General features: G+C 44.0%; 4 protein-coding genes across 4 annotated transcripts; 2 read left to right on the top strand and 2 right to left on the bottom strand.

Annotated features, from left to right (window-relative positions):
• Window positions 1–5244: 5244 nt before the first annotated feature.
• On the top strand, window positions 5245–6279 carry PEX2_066390 (uncharacterized protein; the record flags this gene model as incomplete). Its single annotated transcript, XM_016743910.1, has 4 exons — window positions 5245–5474; window positions 5538–5786; window positions 5842–5911; window positions 5989–6279. The coding sequence occupies 4 exons, from the start codon at window positions 5245–5247 to the stop codon at window positions 6277–6279; spliced, it is 840 nt and encodes a 279-aa protein (XP_016600002.1).
• A 1333-nt stretch (window positions 6280–7612) lies between these two features.
• PEX2_066380 (Peptidase S33 tripeptidyl aminopeptidase-like, C-terminal) lies at window positions 7613–9527 on the bottom strand (the record flags this gene model as incomplete). Its single annotated transcript, XM_016743909.1, has 6 exons — window positions 7613–7696; window positions 7831–7891; window positions 7954–8038; window positions 8150–9199; window positions 9269–9443; window positions 9507–9527. The coding sequence occupies 6 exons, from the start codon at window positions 9525–9527 to the stop codon at window positions 7613–7615; spliced, it is 1476 nt and encodes a 491-aa protein (XP_016600001.1).
• A 1563-nt stretch (window positions 9528–11090) lies between these two features.
• Window positions 11091–12656, top strand: PEX2_066370 (uncharacterized protein; the record flags this gene model as incomplete). Its single annotated transcript, XM_016743908.1, has 1 exon — window positions 11091–12656. The coding sequence occupies one exon, from the start codon at window positions 11091–11093 to the stop codon at window positions 12654–12656; it is 1566 nt and encodes a 521-aa protein (XP_016600000.1).
• Window positions 12657–13616: 960 nt separating this feature from the next.
• On the bottom strand, window positions 13617–21157 carry PEX2_066360 (type I polyketide synthase; the record flags this gene model as incomplete). Its single annotated transcript, XM_016743907.1, has 10 exons — window positions 13617–15338; window positions 15400–15474; window positions 15523–15600; window positions 15647–15853; window positions 15906–16595; window positions 16647–16838; window positions 16886–20050; window positions 20097–20208; window positions 20260–21040; window positions 21097–21157. The coding sequence occupies 10 exons, from the start codon at window positions 21155–21157 to the stop codon at window positions 13617–13619; spliced, it is 7083 nt and encodes a 2360-aa protein (XP_016599999.1).
• Between the last annotated feature and the right edge of the window lie 89 nt (window positions 21158–21246).

The raw sequence follows: 21246 nt of genomic DNA, 5'->3' as shown, positions 1-21246 counted from the left end.
ACTAAAGAGTTTCTTAAATAGAGTATACTTAACCTTTAAATAGTATAGCTAGTTTTAGGTATAATTAATACCTTAAAGGATTAGTCCTTATAAGTATTTTAGTAGTTTATATTCTAATATAATAATAACTACTAGTTTAAATAAGTACTTATTCTTAATCTTTAATATATTATTAAGATATAATATATAAGGTAGAACTAGATCTTATATTACTCTTTTTATAATAATATATTTATAAAAGGATTTATATTCCTTAATATTATTACTAAAGATATACTTTACTATTAAATTTAGCTAGGTCTTTAGCTATTATTTAACCTAGATAAACTTTTTTAATACCTTAAAGTAGTATTTAATTAGGAATACCTAGTAAAAATAAGAAATATTATCTATAAATATAATATAATAGTTATAGCTATTAGTTAATATAATATTAATAAGGCCTTATATATCTATATAAATTAGATTACTAAGATTAGTATAAATTAATTTATTTTTACTAAAAAGTAGAGTATAATCTTTACTAATAATATATAGTATATAAGGCTAAATTAAAGCTAACTTTTTTTAATTATTAAGCTATCTATATAGTCTTAAGTTTTCTTAACTTAAGATTTACTAATATAATAGATATAATAATAAGTAAGATCTATTAAGATAGAGATTAGTTTATTAACCTTAAAAGCTAAAATAAAGAGATTATTATCCTTTAGTAAACTAGTAGTATTCTCTACTATAGAGATATTTAATATAAGATAATTAGTTTTTATAAGACTATAGAGATAAGAAATTTAAATATTCTTATATATATATAATTAGTACTAGTTATTACTAATAGTAGTATAACCTTTAATCTCTTTAATAATTATAGATTTTAATTTAATATAATCCTTAAAGAAAGTAATTATTATAGTACCTATTTTAGTAAACTATTTTATTAAAATAAGACTATATTTTAAGCTTAGTATATATTAAACCTTCTAGAGTATAATACCCCTTATATAAATTTACTTAATAGTATCTTAATTATTAATACTATAATTAAACTTAGTAAGATTAATAATAATATTACTATAGCTTTCTATATAGAAGGTTTTACTAATAGCTAAATAAATAAGTAAGGTCTTAATAATAAAAATATAAAATATACTCTAGTAAGGTATTATATAAGCTAAATAGCCTAAATCTAGTATCTATATATTAAGATCTAAAGTATTATTTAATAAAATAGTAGCTAATATAGAATTAATATTAATATAAGTAATAGATACCTAGAGGTTATTAGGTAATAATAATATTATATTTATAATAGTAGGTTTAGTATTAGCTTTATTAGTAGACTTAGGTTTTAAATCCTTCTTATTCTTAAGGTTTAAGAAATAGTTAGCTAGTTTATAAATAGTTTCCTTTTTATAAAAGGGATACTAGACCTAATCTTTAGAGTCTTTAGAGTCCTTTTTAGAGTCTTTCTTCTTCTTATCCTTTTTTTTCTTATTAGTTAAAATAATATTAGATAAGGCTTATTATTAGCTTTAAATATAATTATTTTTAATATAATATCCTTTAAAAGTAATAAAATTATTAAAGATATATTATAAATTATAATTATAAAACTAGTCTTTATAAATAGAGACTATATTAAACTAATATTAATAGCTAGTATTACCCTTAATAGTATATAAAAATATATATATAATATAAAGAGTAGATACCCTTTTAGTAGCTAAGTATACCTCCTATATCTTAATAAAAAGATAATATTACTTTATAATAAAATCTTCTAGTTTATTATTAGGTTTATATTTTAAAGTAGCTTATTTAATAGCTTTATTACTAATTAAGTAGAAATTCTTAGTCTTATAAAGTTAGTATAAATCTTTATAAACCTTAGCTATAGTCTTACCTTAATAAAGGTAGATATAATATAAAAGAGGATAATAATATTATACTAGTCCTAGTTAGCTTATAACTTAACTTATACTTTAATAGTAGTAGTAGTAGGTAGCTTAATAGTATAAGAACTAGAACTAAAGCTAAAGCTAGAAGTAACTATTAGTATAAGAGCTATACTTAATCTAATTAGAATAGAGGTTATATCCTAAAATACCTTAATCTCTTTATTAGTATTAGGTTAAGAGACTTTATTACTAGTTAAATCCTAAAAATATCCCTTAATTCCTATTAAAAAGCCCTAATATATTAAGTTCTTACTATTAAAAGTAATCTCTATTAGTTAGTTTTATTATTCCTAATTTATTTCCCCTTTTAAGCTTAGAATAAGCTTAGTAAACTTTAGATCTATAGATCTATATATTTCTATTATTATATAGATTAAGATTATTAAGATTATTTAATAAAAGGGTAGGAAGTATAACTAAAACTAATAGTTAGCTAATAACTAGATAATAAAGGGNGGGGGGGGGGGGGGGGGGGGGGGGGGGGGAAATAGTAAGATACTAACTTCCTAAATAGGTAAAAGTAAGGCTATCCCTAAGTAATTAAGTATACTAAAGATAATAGTAATAATAAATTTAATAGAAGAGGATAGTAAGGTACTTAAAATTAATAAAAAAGGTAGATAAAGAGGATATAAAGAGAGAGAGAGAGATACTTATAGAGAGAGAGATCTACTAAGGATAGGGTTTATATAGACCCTACCTAAGGATTACTAGTAAATAAGTAATTAAGTAAATAAACCTCTAAAACTATCTAATTAACACTTAATATATTAATTTCTAGGACCTAAGATAATAACACCTAGTAGGGAGAGCCCTATATAAAACAAAGCCTACCTATTACCTTAGTAGGTTTAATAACGGTAATAAGCTATAAACCTAAAGCTATTCCTACTACCTAAATAGGTAAGATCTCTAGGTAGGCAGAGGTAAGAAAAGCGAGAGTTTTAACTAGGTAGTACTAGGCTTAGTACTACCCCTATATATAGGGAGAGATATATAGATACTAGGGATATTAACTAGTAGTTAAACCGTTAATAACAAGCTCCTAGGCTTATAACCTATTAATATCTATAATGGTAGACAATGGTATATAATATATAAATTATTGTAGAGTTACTATATAAACTAGGAAAGATGACTGACTATATAGTCAGTAACTATGGGATGGCGAGCCTATGGTATCTGAGAGATAACAAACACAAAGGAATAGCATGACCTTATATAGTGTTAGTACATTTATCGGGATATACAGAATGCTTATGGTCAGGTTAAATTGACTATGTTCTGCGGGTTTCGTTTGGATAGCTGTGAGAGTCTGTTGACAGGATCGATGAATCGTTGGTCTTTTCATTGTTTGGTATCTATTAGCCCAGTGAGAGCAAGGGTGGTGAGAACTGGATTCGGCAGCTTTGGAAAACTGCCACGATTTTTATCCGGTAGCAAATGAGTCCTTGTCTATGATTCCTTCTGTTCCTATTCATGGCGGTATGAATCCTGAACTATACGATAATATGGAAAAGTTGGGGTTTATACGTCAGGGTCCCACTATATATATACACGAGGCTATAAGAATCAGGGCACCAGCCAGATTGTACTTGACTCAACAACATGTGATTACCCGAGTGACCTCCGAATCGATGCTAATAGACAATGGAGCAGTATAATTTGCAATACGAAGCGGCAGAACAACATTTTGTACAATATGTGTTCCATACTCCATTCTAGCAAATTATGTAACATTGTGGGTTTTTTCTCTTGACTGAACCATGTATCATCAAAATCGTCGTCTTTCAACAGCCCAGCCGGGCTAGCTCAATCGGTAGAGCGTAAGACTCTTAATCTTAAGGCTGCGGGTTCGACCCCCGCGTTCGGCTATTCCTAAAAACCAAACCTGAGATTTCTTTTTTGCTCTCAATTCTTTTTACTGTATGGGAATTGGATGGGTTTTCAAGGTCCACTTAGGGCTGGCGAACCTTGGTTGGGCTTGGTATTACCTAAGCATAAGCTCAGCTCAACCCTGGAACTCCCGAAATCCTCACTGTTGTATGTTTTGTTTTTTTAATTGCATTTTTCTACTATGGGTTGACAATATTGTAGAATTGTAATAATCCAGTCCAACAGTAATATGAGTTATCTCGTAACTATCTGTCTCCCGGTGGCCATACATAAATTTCTTAATTGACAGTGTCAATGTGCAACAGTAGAAGTACGAGATAGGTCAGGCATAGGGAATTATATATATCGTCTGGGACCTAGTTAAGTACGCGCATGAATACTACAACATTGGAACACAAGCTTTTAACAGACAAACTCAGCATAAAGGCCTCGAACTTAGCAAGCGATGATGAACAAGGTTCATAGCTAGCTAGACTATCTATCAGCCAACTCTCAGCCTCCAGCTTTTCTTTAACATCAGTTCCAACCAAGTTGTATCATCTCCCTGATCTTTCCGCCCCCATAGGTCGATTAAAAGTCTCCGGGCGGCCAGGTTTCCAGAAATTCGACTAGTGGAATATAATGCAAAGAACCTGGATTGCACATCATCTCTGAGGCTCAAATCGCTCTGCACCAGTTCCCCACCAGCGGTCAGAAATGGAATTGATTGAACCGCTGATTGTGGCGATGAAATTGGAATAGAAAGAAGGCTGTAGAGAACATTGATTGCGTGTCTGCGGATAACGGTATTGGTATCGAGGGAACCTTGGATCCTTCAGGCATCGCCATCCATGCCGCTGGGAATAAGACTAGACGCCAGCCTGGAAGACCGGCCACAAAGCCGGTAGAGTAGTATTAGACCGTGTCTGCAGAATGCGTCGGTGGTCTTTTCCCATAACGGATCGCATTGGTCTGCTCGCCAATTGAGGAGCTCCTGCTCAAATGTCGCCTCCAGTATTATATCGTGCTCCCCTCCATCTACTATCCCGCGTATATAACGACATAAAGCGGATAGAAGGTAGAAGACTTCGGTATGAAGCCATGTAGTTGGGTGAACACTGGAGAGTATATGTTTGGTGATATACGAGTACATCGATGGTGTGTTGATTGCTATTTGTTCAGTAGGTTCGACCAAGAGAGAGCATGACATATCCCTGTAAATAAATGCCCCCACAATAAAATGGGTGAGGGTGCCCTCACGTAATTCGTTCAGCGAGGATCAATTCGACACTTGTGTGAGCTGCGAACAGATGGTCTTTACCAAAGTCTGTGGCCTCGCTATTTATACAGGAAGAGGATATTCCCAGGATCTGATGTCCAGAAAGAATTCTGGGTTACATCAAAGACATTCATGAAAGACAAACTGGCTACAAAACCCGAAATTTACGATTCCCTCATTCTAGATTTCCCACCTGGCTGCAGACGTCTGACCCCAGGACCTGGCTATCTCGAGGCATTGATAGAGGAAAACGTTACATTTATCGGATCGGGGATCCAACGAGTTACTGATGATGGATTAATTGATGACAAAGGCAATTTCCAACAAGTTGATGCTATCATTTGCGCCACTGGATTTGACTAGTGAGTTTCCGGCTTCTTATCAAAGAAGAATACCAGAATTAATGCATTTGTGGTGCGAAACAGCTCGTGGAGCACCGAGGACACGCCGATAACAAGGCACAACGGTATCACTTTAGCTCAAATGTGGGATCCAACTCCGGAGGCCTACATGGCTGTTGGGGTGCCAAATATTCCGAATTTCTTCATGTATCTTGGTCCTAGCGGAAGTTCTGGCTCCGGTAGCTTCTTGGCCATGCTGGAATTTGTCGTCGAGTACATCATTAAGTGCACCAAAAAGTTGCAGCGGGAATATTTTTCCTCGATGGAGCCAACGTGAGTTTTTTTCTATTTTCAAAGCAAGGTAGCTCGCTTAATTTGTCAAATGCAGGATGGAAGCCCACAAAGACTTCAGCAAACACGTCGATAAATACTTTGAAAAGACCATCTTCAACTATAAAGTAAGCAAACCGATTCGATCTCAGAACTATCCCGTGCAGAAGGATGCTTGGCTGACTCATGGCCCATTACTCGATAGTGCAAGTCATGGTTCAAGAAAAACGAGGACACAGGCCGCATCGTTGGTATTTGGCCCGGTTCTTCATTAAATGCAGAGCGAGCGATGAGTAATCCTCGATTTGAAGACTACCAATATATCCGCATGCCAGAAATGAAAGAAAACATGTTCAACTGGCTTGGCAACGGTCTCACAATGAGCCAAGAGCAATGTGAAAAAACAATACAGTATCTTGATGAGCTTGACATTCCGCCTACCATCAACCATGGACCGAGGCCAGAGCTTCCAGCGGCACTTGCTTGTCAGATATGATCAGGACACTTCAACTGACCAGCGCTCTTTATCCCGAGATTTTTCATCGGAGTCGCGAGCGTTGGCGAAGTTTCTCTCTTGGGTGCTTTTCCTTTTCTTGCCTTTATACACGTTCTGAGTACATTTGATATTTTACCTTAGGAAGATAAAATGATTGAAGATATTTGCACACCTCTGGACGGACCCCGCAGACGGGGGCGACCAACTGTTACGCTAGGAGATGATTAGTTACTGTTTGAACGTCCCATGCAACCCCTAGGACTTTGAAAGCAGCACTATCCTCAGTTGGCATCTCTGTTTGCTCTGTTTTTATTCTCTATAGTTTTGCTTGGAGTTATAACTTTCTTTTGCTTTTCCCTTCCCCATTACTGTTCATAAGTAAAAATATTGAAACAATGTCCACGGGTTGTGGCAACGCTAAAACAGAATAAGTAATTTTATATCATAACAATTTATTTCTAGTTGGATAACGGTCTTATCATCTTGTTTCAAATGGTCATCGGTCCGAAATCGATATATCTCGATCGAACTTCAGCCTGATCTTCTCCATCAACGCTGAGATGATGTCGTTATGTTTGGAGATGCTAGAGCATGGTAACATATTTCGGAGGGTATCGTATCTCAATTCCAAATTGTATGTTGTTCGCAATTAGAACCTGGGGAAAGTGGTTGGATAATATCGGTTATATGTCAATTGATTACACGGCTACCTAGTTATACCCATGGACGGATGCCGTGATAGTTTCATGAGAATATGTTTATCTCTTGTTCTCGGCAAACCGTTTCTCTCATGATTGACTGGGCGGCAAATTATGATATGATTAAAATATAGATCATATCACTCTGCTCACTATCCTCATTTTTTGTGGGGTGCGATCTCGGAAAACTAACTAGGTTTTTATACTAATGATTTCTTCTTTCTACCTTTCTTTTCTTCTTTTAATGCCGTTAGTCAAGGTTTACTAAATTCGCTATATATAACGGTAATATCTCGACCAAAGATATCTGGTATATTAGGTAGTAAAATATAATAGTTGTGACGATCTGGATCCTGGGAGGATGGTTCTGCCGGGAGTCTTCGCTTTGAAGATGTTTGTTTGCATTGTTTGATTGTTTGATTGTAGGGTCCATATTTCAGATGAAGGGAGACCAGAATAATACACAATCTGATAAAAAAGGAGTAAAAGGAGCGTAGGAATCAAAAATAGATATTAAAATATCACTTTGGAATGAGCGTGTATGACCCAAATACTTTGACAATTTAGCACTTCCTTGGAACTGGTCGGTTCTTCCTGAAATTGACCGACCCTTTCTCCCACGGCTCTGACAATCGTTAAAGGGAGAAGGCATCTATGAAAGGAATGTACTGTCGCGGACATGTTGTGTTGTCCGATGGAACTGTGCCTTGGAGGTATGCCTGAATTTGTCCAAAGTAGCAATGTGACGCCCCCTGGGCAATTACCGTATGCTGAATTCAAAGGAAACATCCTTTGAGTAAGCCTGGGCTCTTGGTCAAGATGACTGGAGGATTGAGAATTGATAACAACTTACACCAACGGCTTCTTGCATTAAAAGTACCGATCCGGCAAACCGAGAAGACATTTTGCGAGCCCTACGACGAGATAATGTCAGTCAGTAACTACCCAATGGCGCTGTGAGTTGGCCGAAACTCACGATTCCAACGGTGTGATAGGATCAATGGTATTACTTGCAAAAAGGATCGGGAAGGACGTAGGCATGTTGAGTATGCTTATTTCGTCTGCATCAAACCTTGTTAGATTTTGGTTCCAAAGCAGGTGGTCACCCATTTTACCGAATGATGTCTATAGAATGCCGAAAAAAAGAGAGAGACAAAAGGAGGGTTACATACCTTGAACTACCATGCTATCAGGCAACTCCGGTCGGAATGATCGGCATAAGATACCCTCCAGATAGGTGGGGTAGATATCACCGATGTACTTGCTCTTGAATATCATGTACTCCACCCAAATCTTGAACTCTTCAATGGTAGTAAGCTTGTTTCTCCGATACGAATCGGTGCATGTAATAGCGAGACGAGCATCGGTTATAGGGGTTGACTGGTCATACATGCCCGCAAGAGCCGAGAAATTCCCACGCTCAGCCTGGTGTAGGATGTCAGCCATGCTTGGAAACCCTGCCAGTGGGGTGTAGAGTGTGTTGAGAAAAAGAGTCTTCAGGTCTGAATAGGTGACCATTGTCGGCAGGTTTGAATCGATGATACCGCTTAGCGGTACTGGATGGTTCTGAAACTGACGGATAATGCTATTCATTCTCGCCGTGATGTTAGCGGGCGTGGGTCCCCAAAATGAGCACTTTTCAGGCCCTGCGGAATGGCAGAAGGTCGAGAATGTTTCCATGGCCTCGTCCATTTGATCAACATTGTCCGTCCAATAGTTGTTATAATATTGCTCTGCGTTCATAACACCATCGAGTATCATTCTCCCAACGCGGTCAGGAAACATGGAAGCGAAAGTGCTCCCGATGATAGTACCGTAACTGACGCTATAGCACCACAATTTGGCGTTTGATGGTGACTGACCGGCCATCTCAGCCTCGGCTTCGGTAAATGTGAGCAAATCATGGGCAACTGCTGGCGTAGTCACATAGTATGAATGGGGGGACTTGTTCTCCACAGCATTGTTGCACCACTCGCCATAGATAGAGCTCGAATAGTACTGTTCCTCAAGCGATGTTGATGAGATATTACTGGCGCCTGTCCTGTGCAGTCGATAGAAAGCCGATCTTGCTTTTGCGTCCTTTGAGAAGCAGTCTAGACGCAAGCCACTGTTGTTTACACCGCGAGGATCAAAGGAGACGAAGTTGTACTGCTCTCCAAACATCTGTCCTATAGAATCCTGATATGAGAGAAGTAGGTCGACACCAGAATTACCCGGACCGCCTAAAGAAGTGTCAGCCCAGTCAAATAAAGTTCGACAACGTTGCATGATTGATATAATTGAAATCTTACCGGGGTTGATTACAATGCTTGGAGACTCGACGGTGGCATTTTTGCCAGCCAGCTTGATGAAGGCAATCGACGTTGTGCCCAGTCTTCTGTTTGAATAGTCCAAAGGAACTTCCAATCTAGAGCAACCAAAGCCATCGAAACATGGTGTCCATGTGAGGTTGGCTGATGGTTCGATCTATATGGCTCGTCAGAAGCTTGAACCCTTCGGCAATGTGGTAGCGTAAACTCCCGGACTCACATTGTCAAATCCATAGACCATGCCCCGATTATGCAAACTGTAGGTTTTCAATCCCAAGCTCATTAAAAGGATGAGCGCATTCACAAGCCGGTTCATTATAATCCCTGGGGCTTCTTATTGATCTTTCCGTTCAGTTGCTTGCAAGAGCAGAAACAGTTGCGATATCTAGGAACTATTTATACCAAATTGAACTTCCTTAGATAATAGTATCAAGTCTGACGGTTTCAAAGGCAGCTACATTATTCCCATCAACTCACAATACCTCCTCTTGCGTAAAATCGCTTTCCGTTCCACTTGTACGAACCAGCCAACCAATATTTTTTGGATCACCACCAAGTATAATGTCGAAAGCTATGTTACAATACATGACTAGGAACCCGAGTATTCAACACCTCGGAAAATACATGGACCGCTGTGATAGTGGGCCCCATGCAAATTGCATATTAAGGTTAGTCAGGTGTGCCCAAGCAGATTGTCAAATAGTGCGTTTTTGTCATTTTAGTTAGAGTCATACACAACGGTCATTTTGACCATATATTGCTGTACCCGAGATTTCTGTCATATAACCAAGTACGGCGGGTGCGGGGACAGGAGCATACCCTTATAAGTGTATTGTAAGTGTAGTGGTGATCCAAGGTTTTAATCCACGTTTCAATTGAGATTTATTTTTATTCGTATAGATACTTGTATCCTTAGCCCACAGACCCCAAATATGACTACTTATAATCCCCTCCTTATCCTAAACTGTTGAATAGGAAGAGGCTTGCCTTCCTAGGTGCCCCGGCTGTATGAGTTAACAAATCGGTACTAATCACAATTTGTACTAGTCTATAAAGGGTAAGATATATGACGATCGTGTTTCTTTTTTAGTCCCGCGTGTACGAACTGGCCAATCAATACTTATCATGAAACCCACTACTCCGTAGACTCTAGTTTGTGAGATTAGTGCCAATTGGTCTACGGAGTAGCTTTAGGCTACATATCCAATCCTTCCCCATCACTAAAAGCTCTCCTTTTAAAGTGCCCCGCTTGTACGAACCGGCCCATCAAGCGTGGTCTTTCTCCAAGCTTCGGATTTTTGTACTCTGTACCGTCCACATTTTCTCACTCCGCTGTCCACCTCGAACAATGTGGCGATAACTTCCCCACTAGCGTGCGAACTGACGGACAGATCATCATCTTGAACTTTCATCAGCACCCCATAAGCTCCCTTTCGAAGCAAGTGCATGCAGGTGATTGGCTTCCGGGTCGTGGTGGCCTCAAAATTGACCTCTGCCTGAAACGGTGTGCATTGTAAATCTTAGTCAAGCCAAATCACCATGATAGACGAGATGAAGGACAAGGAAACCAAGACGGGCAATCAAGCCTGGAGAAGAAAGCCTCGCAAGTTCGCTCCAAAGTCAAGACTAGGCTGTAAGACTTGCAAGTGTGTCTTGACTCTACGTATTGCTACAGAGCGATTCATTATGTTCAAAGAATTTGAAACTGACATCCCTCAGGATAAGGCGAGTTAAATGCGACCTATCTCGGCCTTCATGCTTGAAATGCTTTTCTACTGGTCGTACCTGCGATGGCTATAGTGAAATGCCCCTCGAATTCAAGACCAGGAGGATCGAGATCAAATCAACTCATTATCAGAAGGAGATCGTCGACAGAGCAGATAGCTGCGACAATGACCTTCCCAGTACCACAATCAGTGCGAACGAGTCAAAGCGATGGCACTCGAGATACCACGGCCTCATTTTGCAGAATCTCGGATCCCTTATGATCTTACCAGTGACTGGGTCAACCCAGGCAGACGTTATGTGCTTTTTCAAGGATATTTCTATCAAGCATCTGAATGAATACCGCCCGTGTGAACCATGGCGGAAGACTCTCATGTTCTTCTCCCAAACAGTGCCACCAGTGCGGCATGCTGCCATTGCTCTGGCCTTGATTCACCGAAACTACCTGGATCGTCATTCCAACAATGGGGTGTATCAGCCGCCTTCCTTAAAAGACCCGCTACCGGATAGGGCTCCTTTGTTTCACTATAACCGCGCCATTCAGCTTCTGCTGAACACAGAAAATGGTGACAGCGCCGAAGTAACCGCTGTCACACTTTTGGTCTGTTACCTCTTTACCTGCTTTGATCATCTGGCGGGCGACAACGTACAAGCACTGAAGCACCTTCGCGGAGGTGTGGCGCTCTCTAGCAACATCGACAACGCTACATTGAACACCTGTACCTATGACGATACCCAATCTTCGGGGGTTCACGCGATTATCTCCCAAGTCACAAGACAGCTCCGCCGTCTTGACATGCAGGCCGCCATGTTTCTGGTCGACTGGACTCCAGTCAACATTCAAGAGACATTTATGTCCCATCTTGCACTTTTTGACAGTACCTTTCGGTCACTCGACCAAGCTGCAGACCACCTCCAGGTTCTCGTCGCTCAGGTAATGAGGCTGCGCCACACAGATCAACAAATTTCCCCGGCGGGTACTATTCCGGAGTTACCTTCTTCACTCAAGGACATCGTTCTCGGGCAGATGGAAACGTGGTCTATTCTCTTTGAAAACCTCCTGCAACAAGGCAGCCCCTCTGAGCCAGACTTTGGAACTGATCCTCTCGTATCACTCCTGCGCTTACAACATACTATCGCATGGACGCTCCTCAGTGGTTATGGGCCTGGCAGAGAAATGGACTATGACAAGTTCCTGCCCCAATTCCAGAAATGTGTTGCATTGGCGGGCGAGGTAGCGGCGGATCATCAACGGTATTCGGGGTCGTCAAGGTCGACTTTTACCCCAGAGATCGGATTTATTCCAGTTCTTTACATAATCGGGGTCAAGTGCCGGCATCCTCTTGTCCGTCGCGAGGCCTTGAGTATTTTGCGACGGCAACGAATACGGGAGGCGGTTTGGGATAGCATCTCTACTGCCAGGGTGGTTGAGCGGGTAATCGAAATTGAAGAGAGTGGGGCTTGGGAAGACCAAATGGTACAGTGCATGGAACAAATTCCCGTATGGCAGAGGGTAGAGGCATTGTCTTATACATATATCCCAAGGGCGGCCAGGTTGGATATTACGTATACATTCTGCGCCCGGGAGGGTATACACATTGAGTCGCTCATGGTAGAACGGGGAGAGTCTTATCATGCCAAATAGTTGATGACAGACAGCAGGCTCTGATCAAGAACTGAAGAGAAACTGATTCCTGTGAACGTAGCTGGTTTGCTGTTCTCAAGAAGCAACAATAGATTATCATCTCAAGGTGATCAAATAAATTTGAAGGCGGATGAGCGGTAAAGTGGATAGAAAGTGTGAAAGCGATGCTCTACCTAGGTAGAAGTGCCTACCTGGGTAATCGTCTTACATATATAGTTAAGGAGTATATTAGCGTTTTAGTTTTATATATAATAGAACCTATCTTTAGTAGGTTATCTTTATATTCCTATTATATTAGAAATTAAGGGAAATAGATTAAAGCATTAGCCGCTGCTTCATAATGAGCCCCGTACACCTCAAATTCTGGAACAAGCCTAACTTTCTAACGAGGCAGTGGCCAGAAATAGTGCTCTCCTGCTTAATGCATTCAATCGTACGGCTGACAGCCGACCCTCGGATATCCCATCTACTTCTAAGACTATGCTAAAAATGCTAAAGGAGTGGCTTATCGTTAAGCCTATGCAACAGTGATCAATATTGGAATATGGTAGCGAAGACAGACGGGAGACTTTCACACTCTTTAATTCTTTCTCGAACACCAATCTATAAGACGCGCTAGTCTATATTGTATGTTTTTCCGGAGGCCATCTTCACGTGTTGGATCCTCCGAAGATGAGTCTTAGTGCCGCCAGAATATGTGATGAGAGGATGACCTGAGCAGAATGCAGAGTAGCAGCTCCGCTATCAAACCACAGCTAGCTATCCTCTAGCCATCTGCACTTAAGTGCCTGGCCATTAACTAATTAAAAAACATAGGGGGTTTACAAAGCTTGTATAATGCTCGATCTTGCTTGCATTCTTATCTGCGCAGGGCTTTGTACATCCATCTCTAGCCCTCTTCATCCTCGTTACAACTTCCGTGATGCTACCGCATCAGTGCAACAGGGTATGGCGAGGCGCCTAATCACTCACCTGCAGGCCCTGCACAATCAAACCGGTCAGGGTATTCACAGTGGTACTTCTTTTCAAAAGCACGACAAAGGGTACATCGACCTCGAACGTGCGGAAAATAAAGGTCCGGAACTCGGCAGCCAGCATAGAATCCAAGCCAAAATCCCCCAGAGGTCGATCTGCTTCCAGTTCGCTCTCCGGTAGAAGGATGAGATTAGACAGCTTTTTTGACACAACAGCCCGAAGTCTATCGATAATAGGTGCCGTATCTTGGCTTTCACGCAGCGCTCGCGCTATCTCCTTAGGGAGATGCGCCGCTGCGCTGTGCGTCTCGCTCTTGCCTGCCGCGCGGCGGGCAAAGGACGCAGTGAACAATGCAGCTCGAGGATCGGCAAATACATGGTTGTCACCCTCAAATCCTCGTTCCCGCTGCTCATGGAGACCGATGAATTCCACCCCGGTGAGAAGGTGGCTGCCCGCCAGATGATCGTACCGAGAGTCCCACGTGCTTGCTCTTTGGTTCACAAGGGCCATGTTCATGATCTGGATCAGTTCGTCTTCATTGATGGGGTGGATTCCTTTGCGCTTCATGAGGGCCTCGATGTCCGGGTGCTCGTGCAAATATCCCACTTCCGAAATCATCCCGTAGCCTATGGAGATGGCCGGCAGCCCGAGACGGTTGCGATAGCGGGCGAAGGCGTCCAAGAAGGAGTTGGCAGCGCAGTAGTTGCTTTCAGTCGCCGTGCCCACGGTCCCGGAGATGGAAGATGTCATGACGAAAAAGTCCAGCTGGGAGTCCCGACCCTGGCCTAACGCATTGTGAAGATTCCAGGTGCCCTGAACCTTAGGGCCGATGGTAGTATGCCATGCGCTGTGAGACATACTACTCCAAAGAGCCTCGCTGAGTGCCATGGCCGCCTGGATTACGCCACCAATGGGACAATCCGCGGCTTCCACAGCCCGTTCAACATCCTCATACCGGCAAACATCTCCCCGGATCACTGTGACGTGGGCCCCTTGGGCCCGTAGATCATCGACTATATCTTTTGCCTCGGGCTTATCAAAACCGGATCGACCCATGAAGATGAATCGTCGTGCACCGCAAGATATCATCCACTTAGATAGACTGCGACCTAGCCCGCCCAGGCACCCGACCATAAGGTAGCACTTCTGGGCACTAAATACGGTTTCATACTTGGCAGGAATCACCCGTATCTTGATGTTTGGATCCTGGAATGACACGGTTGTTTTCCCCAATCGAGTGCCCAGGGAGAAATGCCTGAACGCATCGGTAATATCTGATGCGTCGAATGTCTTGATTGGGAAACACGGCTCACAGATCTTGGATCTCACTAGATCTAGACTCTCTGTAAGCAGGGTTTTCCAGAGTTGATGGTGAGCTTCCTTGTTGGAGAGATATAGACTGGACAGGTCAAATGCCATGAAGGAGATATTGCGGCCGAACGTTGACATGTCCAGGACGCCATGATCAAGGATATCACGTTTCCCAATCTCTATGAAGCGGCCAAAGTCGGCACATGCTTGAAGGCTGCTGCGTAGAAGATCACCGGTGAGAAAGTTCAAAACCACGTCAACCCCCTGACCAGAAGTGGCTTCCATAATGGCAGGGAGGAATGATGAATCGCGCGAGCTAAAAATATGCGCTGGATCCAAATCATACTTCTCGACGAGGAATGCCTTTTTAGATTCGTTCCCGACCGTGGCAAAAATCTATCGAGTGAGTTAGCCGGTTGATCCAAACTTATTACTGCTGGATCTGGGTATAGATTACCTTTGCTCCGAGATGCTTCGCGTATTGGATTGCTGCAATCCCAACGCCCCCGGCAGCGGAATGAATAAGCACGGTCTAATCAATTAGTCCCAGCTCATGAGAGTGAGGAATAACGGCACCTACCTCTCCTGGCTGTAGATTTGCGCGGTGCTTCAGTCCATAAATAGCCGTCGAAAAGACACCAGGAATAGTTGAGGCCGTCTGCACGCATGAGCTTCTGCCTTCGTGTAGAGAGTCGATCACTTACTGTAAAATCCTCCTCCTCGCTCAATTTACATACTGCCCAGCTTGGGAAGCGCTCGACAGTTGCAAAATGGCCGGGAGCCGCTGCAACTACACGATCACCAGTCTTAAACTCGGAAACGTTGTCGCCCACAGCGGTAACAACACCGGCACATTCACAGGAGCATGATGCATCCTTAGTGTCCACCTTAGCGCTTATGGCATATAAATCCTATTTCTCGTTATCAAAGCTGCTAATAGATAATCGGAAGCATGAGACCTACCTTTGCGTTCATTCCTACACTCTTCACGCTGATTTCCACATCATCTGGATGCAAAGCGCTTGAATACTCCTTCTGCACAAAATGGATCGTGTCCATTTGTCCCGGGTCCTTGATGCCTAATTCACAACGCCCAGCAATCGCTAGAGGAAGGTCAATGGTTTGCTTATTTTGCTTGAGACGAAAGGTCTCGTTGAGACAGTCGTCCGGTTCCCAGCGAGAGATATGAAGGACGCTGTCTCGCTGCGAGAATTCGAAGTCCGGCTCCGGTTCATAGATCAGTCGGTCTAAAACGTTCACGATGTTGTGCAGGTTGTCGGGAGAAGAGGCTGATTTATCGTCCACATCTAGAACCGCAAATTGGAGAGAAGGCTGTTCGAGCATAAGCGCACGGGATAATCCTAGAATTGGCGCAAAATCGGGGGTTTCTCCATCCACAAAGCCGCCATTGACGACCCATACAATCTTGGCTACACGATCGGTAATACTTTTCAGCTGTGCCATTTCACGCTCGTCAATCCTGCTCAGAAGAGGCTGCTGCTGTTCTAGGGTGGATATGACAAAAGAGCGATCCGGAACGGTCGCGATGTTGACCTGGGACAATTCGACAATATTGACCACAGATCCTAAATTTTCCTGTAAGACGTCTTGGAGCTGTCGATCCAGGTCTGTTATGTTGTGATCTCGGGTTACCTGCACACTTGTCAGAAATATACATAATGGAAGCTCATCTCAAGAACTCACCACAATTGTCGGGAACTTGTCAACCTTTCCCTTGCTAGGAAGACCGCCTATAGTCGAGACTGTGACAGGGAAAGAACCACTTGCTTTGATAACTTTCGTCCAGGTGACATCGTCACTCAGTGCGTCCCCCATCATGATGACAGTTGCCCCTGGTGTGAGCCTGCTGGAAAGGGCCGGCGTCCAGAGATCAACCTATCACAGATCAGCATCATGTCAAACTTACGAGAGGTCAAACATACCGAGGGGACGAGAACTATATCAAAGTTCCTTTCCTGTGGAATCCCTGTAGAGCGATCTAGCTTTTGCTCGCCTACAGTCTCCGAGAAAACCTCCGCACCGACTAGATCGCCGTCTGCAACGACCCCACGAGAATAGGTGCTATACCTTCGGAAAGAGGAGTCGACACGTAGAAGCCCACGAACAGTCTCTGATATCCGGGTTTGATCGCCAAGTTCGAGGATATTGCTATTACACCGCTGGTGACAGGCCAAATCCAGGGCACCAGCCAAGCGCAGCACATTCTCATCAGCCAATTCCTTAAAGCCGCAGTTCTGTCCAAACCGGTTCAGATATTCGCCAAGGCCCGCATTAGTTAGTGCAGAGAGATCTGGCTTCCATGTAACTCTCAGAAGAGGACTGCGTTCCTCGGTGGTTTCTGTCTGTCTGTTCCCTTGGTAGGCAATACAACGAACCTGCCCCATCCTGACCAAGACCTGACCAGACGAATTAAACAGCTCTGCATTGATTTTAACGGTTCCAAAGCCTACTTTCTCCGACTGGGTGTCAATGCACCATGGTTTGTCAATATCCATGTCGAGGGCTGACGGCGGCGCGATGTAAACCGAGTCCATCGCAACAGGCACAGTAGCCCGGAGCTTACTAACCCAGCCACTAGTAGTCGCAACGAAAGCCGTTTGTAGCATCGCATCTATGGAAATCGGATGCGCAATGTACTGACCAAACGCTTCTCCCCGCTGGAGATGTGTAGTGGCTGCTGCTACGTGCGCTGTGCGCGCGCGATCTCGGAATACCTCCTCCATGACAGCAAACCGGGGACCCCAGTTGAGCCCTTCTTGGGTGAACTTGTCATACCAGACACGGACCGCATCCTGTTGCATCTTTGAATTGTCAAGGTTAATCTGTCGAGTTGTGCGTGGCGAGGTTTCTGCTAGTCGAACAGCCGCGTTCATATGCAAGGTCGACTGGGAATCACTGTCGATCGAGATAACACCGAATCTCCACCATTTATCTGAGTTCGTCAGGTTGGAAATCTTCATCGAACGCATCTCGGAAAATATCTCCACCGTTGGCTTTTGTTCGGGGTCCATATCGAGAGCTTTGATGAAGTTGAGATCACGAAGTTCCACTCCAGGACAGTCTTTCAGCTGCAGACCTGCAACCTGACACATCGCCTCGACTGCCATCGCAATATATGCAGCGGCGGGGAATACCACCGATGGGCCAAGGCAATGATGCGTAAGCCATTCGGCTTCATTGAGGTTCAGTACATTTCGCCACGTCACTCCTACGGTGCTCCCTCCCGTCACTTGGGATCCGAGAAGATCATGCCTAGGGTATTTGCGGTGACGTACTTCGATACTGGCGCGAGGCTCAGACCACAGGGTGGGAGAACTGTAGTCCCAGGGGTAAGGAGGCAAATCAACCAAAACACGGGACTGAGATCTATCCGCAAACATCTTGTGGTATTCAAGCTCATCGTGTCCATGCAAAAACAGTGAACCGACAAGCTGAAGGGTGGTCAACCAAGCATCTTGGTCACGGATGAGAGAGGAACTATAGATATAGCGACTCTGTTCAAGTGTCGAGGCATTCTGCTTGATAGGGAGCTGTAAAGCTGAGTGCGGGCCAAGTTCTACCAGATGGTAACTGCCACGCGCCAGGATAGTTTTAATAGCCTCGTCAAACCGCACTGGAGATTCGAGGTTTGTACGCCAGTATGTGGGCGTCCCGACCTGATTTGTACTTACCGGCTCACCAGTCACGGTAGAAATCATGACCACTGATGACGTGAGATCATCCACTGTGCCATTGCTGTCGTGTCTTCCATTAACCGTATGCCAATAGCGTTTGAGTAAAGCCTCATATTTCGGCCCCGGAATCTTCATATGGTGCGAGTGGTACGCTTTATTTCCGGTCTTTAGCTTTCGAGCCCAGATGTGTTTTTCATCGAGTGTCTTAAGAAGCTTATCCACGGCCACTGCATCACCACTCACGGTCGTGCTCTCTGGCGAGTTCGCACAGGCGAGGGTAACAGACCCTCTCAACGCACATTCCTCGATTATCGCCTGCGCTTGATCTTTTCCAAGTCCCACGGCAGCCATGGAACCTTCGGTATAGTCCTCGGCGACAGCAGTTCCGCGGAAAAATGAGGCAAGAATGGCTTGCCGGGCATCGATAGCCCCGGCCGCATACGCTGCTCCAATTTCGCCGGAGGAGTGACCCGTCACTATCTCTGGCAGAGCACCCCAATCATTGAGTAAGTCCGTCAGCGCTATTTGTACTGCTGTACACAAGGGCTGTGATATTTCTGCAGCGCCAATATCACAGCCTTCACCACCTCGCAGAATACCCTCCAGTGTCCAGGCGGGCGCATGGTCTGAATCAAGGGCTCGGAGGCAAGAGTCAAGGTAGCCTATGGTCTTCCTAAACACGTGGCTATGGCTAAGAAGCTCTTTGCCCATTCCAGCCCACTGTGCGCCCTGCCCGGTGTAAACAAAGACCAACGGGAATGGTCCCTCACTGTCAGAATCTCTCAGTTTCAGGCTCGCCATATTGAGCCCCTTATCCAGGCTCGCCTGGGATTCGACGAAATAGCCACGAGTAGCCAGCTTGGAGCGACGAGAACTCAACGTAAAGGACAGATCACTGATTTGAATATGCTGTGCTGATTGGGAAGCAAAATCAGCCAAGTTACCAGCCATCTGTTTGAGGGATGTCTCAGATCGGGCCGAAAGAGGCAGCAGATAGAGCCTCTCTGCATCTTCGCCTACTGGCGGATCTCTACAGCTGTTGGTCAATAGTTCCATCGGCACTGCCTCCAGAATAGCATGGCTATTTGAGCCTCCGAAACCAAACGAATTGACTGACGCCCGCGGGACCCGAGATACCGGCCACGCTTGATTAGCAGTAACAATGTCCACGTTCCATTCCTTTAATTTGATGCTCGGGTTGATCGTCTTAACCCCGACTGTCGCAGGCAGTAACTCATTCTCGAGGGCTAGCGTAACTTTGATTAGGCTTGAAAGGCCGCTAGCTCCTTCGCTGTGACCAACGTTCGGCTTAATCCCCCCAATGAGGGTCGGTCGTCCTGTCCGATGACGAAAAACATCGGCTATGGCCTCGACCTCCATAGGATCACCGACCTTGGTGCCGGTCCCATGCGCCTTCCGCTGTCAGTATGGTAATTTGCAAGCGTTTGGAGAAGCCTACTTCAACGTAGTCCGTTTCCCCCAGATCCAGACCTGCCCGACGATATGCCGCCCGAATGACGGCCTTTTGGCCTTCCACACTGGGCTGGACAATCCCTGGCGTCCGTCCATTCCTGAGCGTTCTAGTTAGCATTTACACACTACCAAGAAAGTGAGAAACTCACCCGTTGACAGAGGTTCCTCGAATGATCGAGCGAATGGGATCTCCATCCCTCAGTGCGTCACTGAGCCGCTTCAGATACACAGCTGACGCACCCTCCGCTCTACCATATCCGTTAGCTGATTCATCGAAGGTATGGGACATCGAGTCTGGCGATAAAATTCCCGCTTTCACGGCAATCATCTGCAGCTCCGGAGACTGGATGAGGTTGGCAGCAGCCACCACGGCCGCGTCACAGTCGTGGGCATCTAGGCCCAAACAAGCCGAATGCAGCGCATACAAGGACGATGAACAAGCCGTATCAACCACATGGGATGGGCCACGCAGATCAAAACTATGTGTAAGCCGATTCGCCAGCACTGTCAGCGCCAATCCCGTGGCACTATACCGGGAAAAGGAATCTGGGTCTTTGAACTGCATGTTCAAGAAATCGTTGGTGAAATTGCCGATATAAACACCGGTGTTTGAGCCTTGGATCTTTTCCAACGGCACACCAGCATTCTCCAACGCTTCGTATGTCACTTCGAGCAACTTCCTTTGCTGGGCGTCCATGGACATGGCCTCGAGGTTGTTGATCCCGAAGAACGCATTTTCGAAGGCTCGAATGTCCTCCTGGATGAAATATCCACCGGTCGAATTGATACTTCCTGGTCGTTCAGCATCTGGGTGATAGTATGATGCTGCATTGTAGCGCTCCGATGGAACTTCACAATGGGCTGTCTGGTTACTGACGAGCAATTCCCACAGTCTGGATGGGGATGAAGCTTTTCCTGGTAGTCGGCATCCTAATGCACATGCACATGTCAGTACACCGACTTTGATCAGAATGCAGCGCTCCTACCCATGCCCACGATGGCGATTGGTTCACATTGACGTGCAGGAGTTAATGCCTGGTGCTCCATTCTAGCGCCTAATGTTGGTGTTTAAAACAGCAGTTTCTTGTCGAAATCTCGATAGGTGAGTTAGAGAAGAGAAGTCTACGAGCGACTGA

This window comes from Penicillium expansum, assembly GCF_000769745.1.
Source record: "Penicillium expansum strain MD-8 chromosome Unknown contig223, whole genome shotgun sequence".
NCBI classification, from domain to species: Eukaryota; Fungi; Ascomycota; class Eurotiomycetes; order Eurotiales; family Aspergillaceae; genus Penicillium; species Penicillium expansum.
This window is presented reverse-complemented; position numbering and strand designations above follow the sequence as displayed.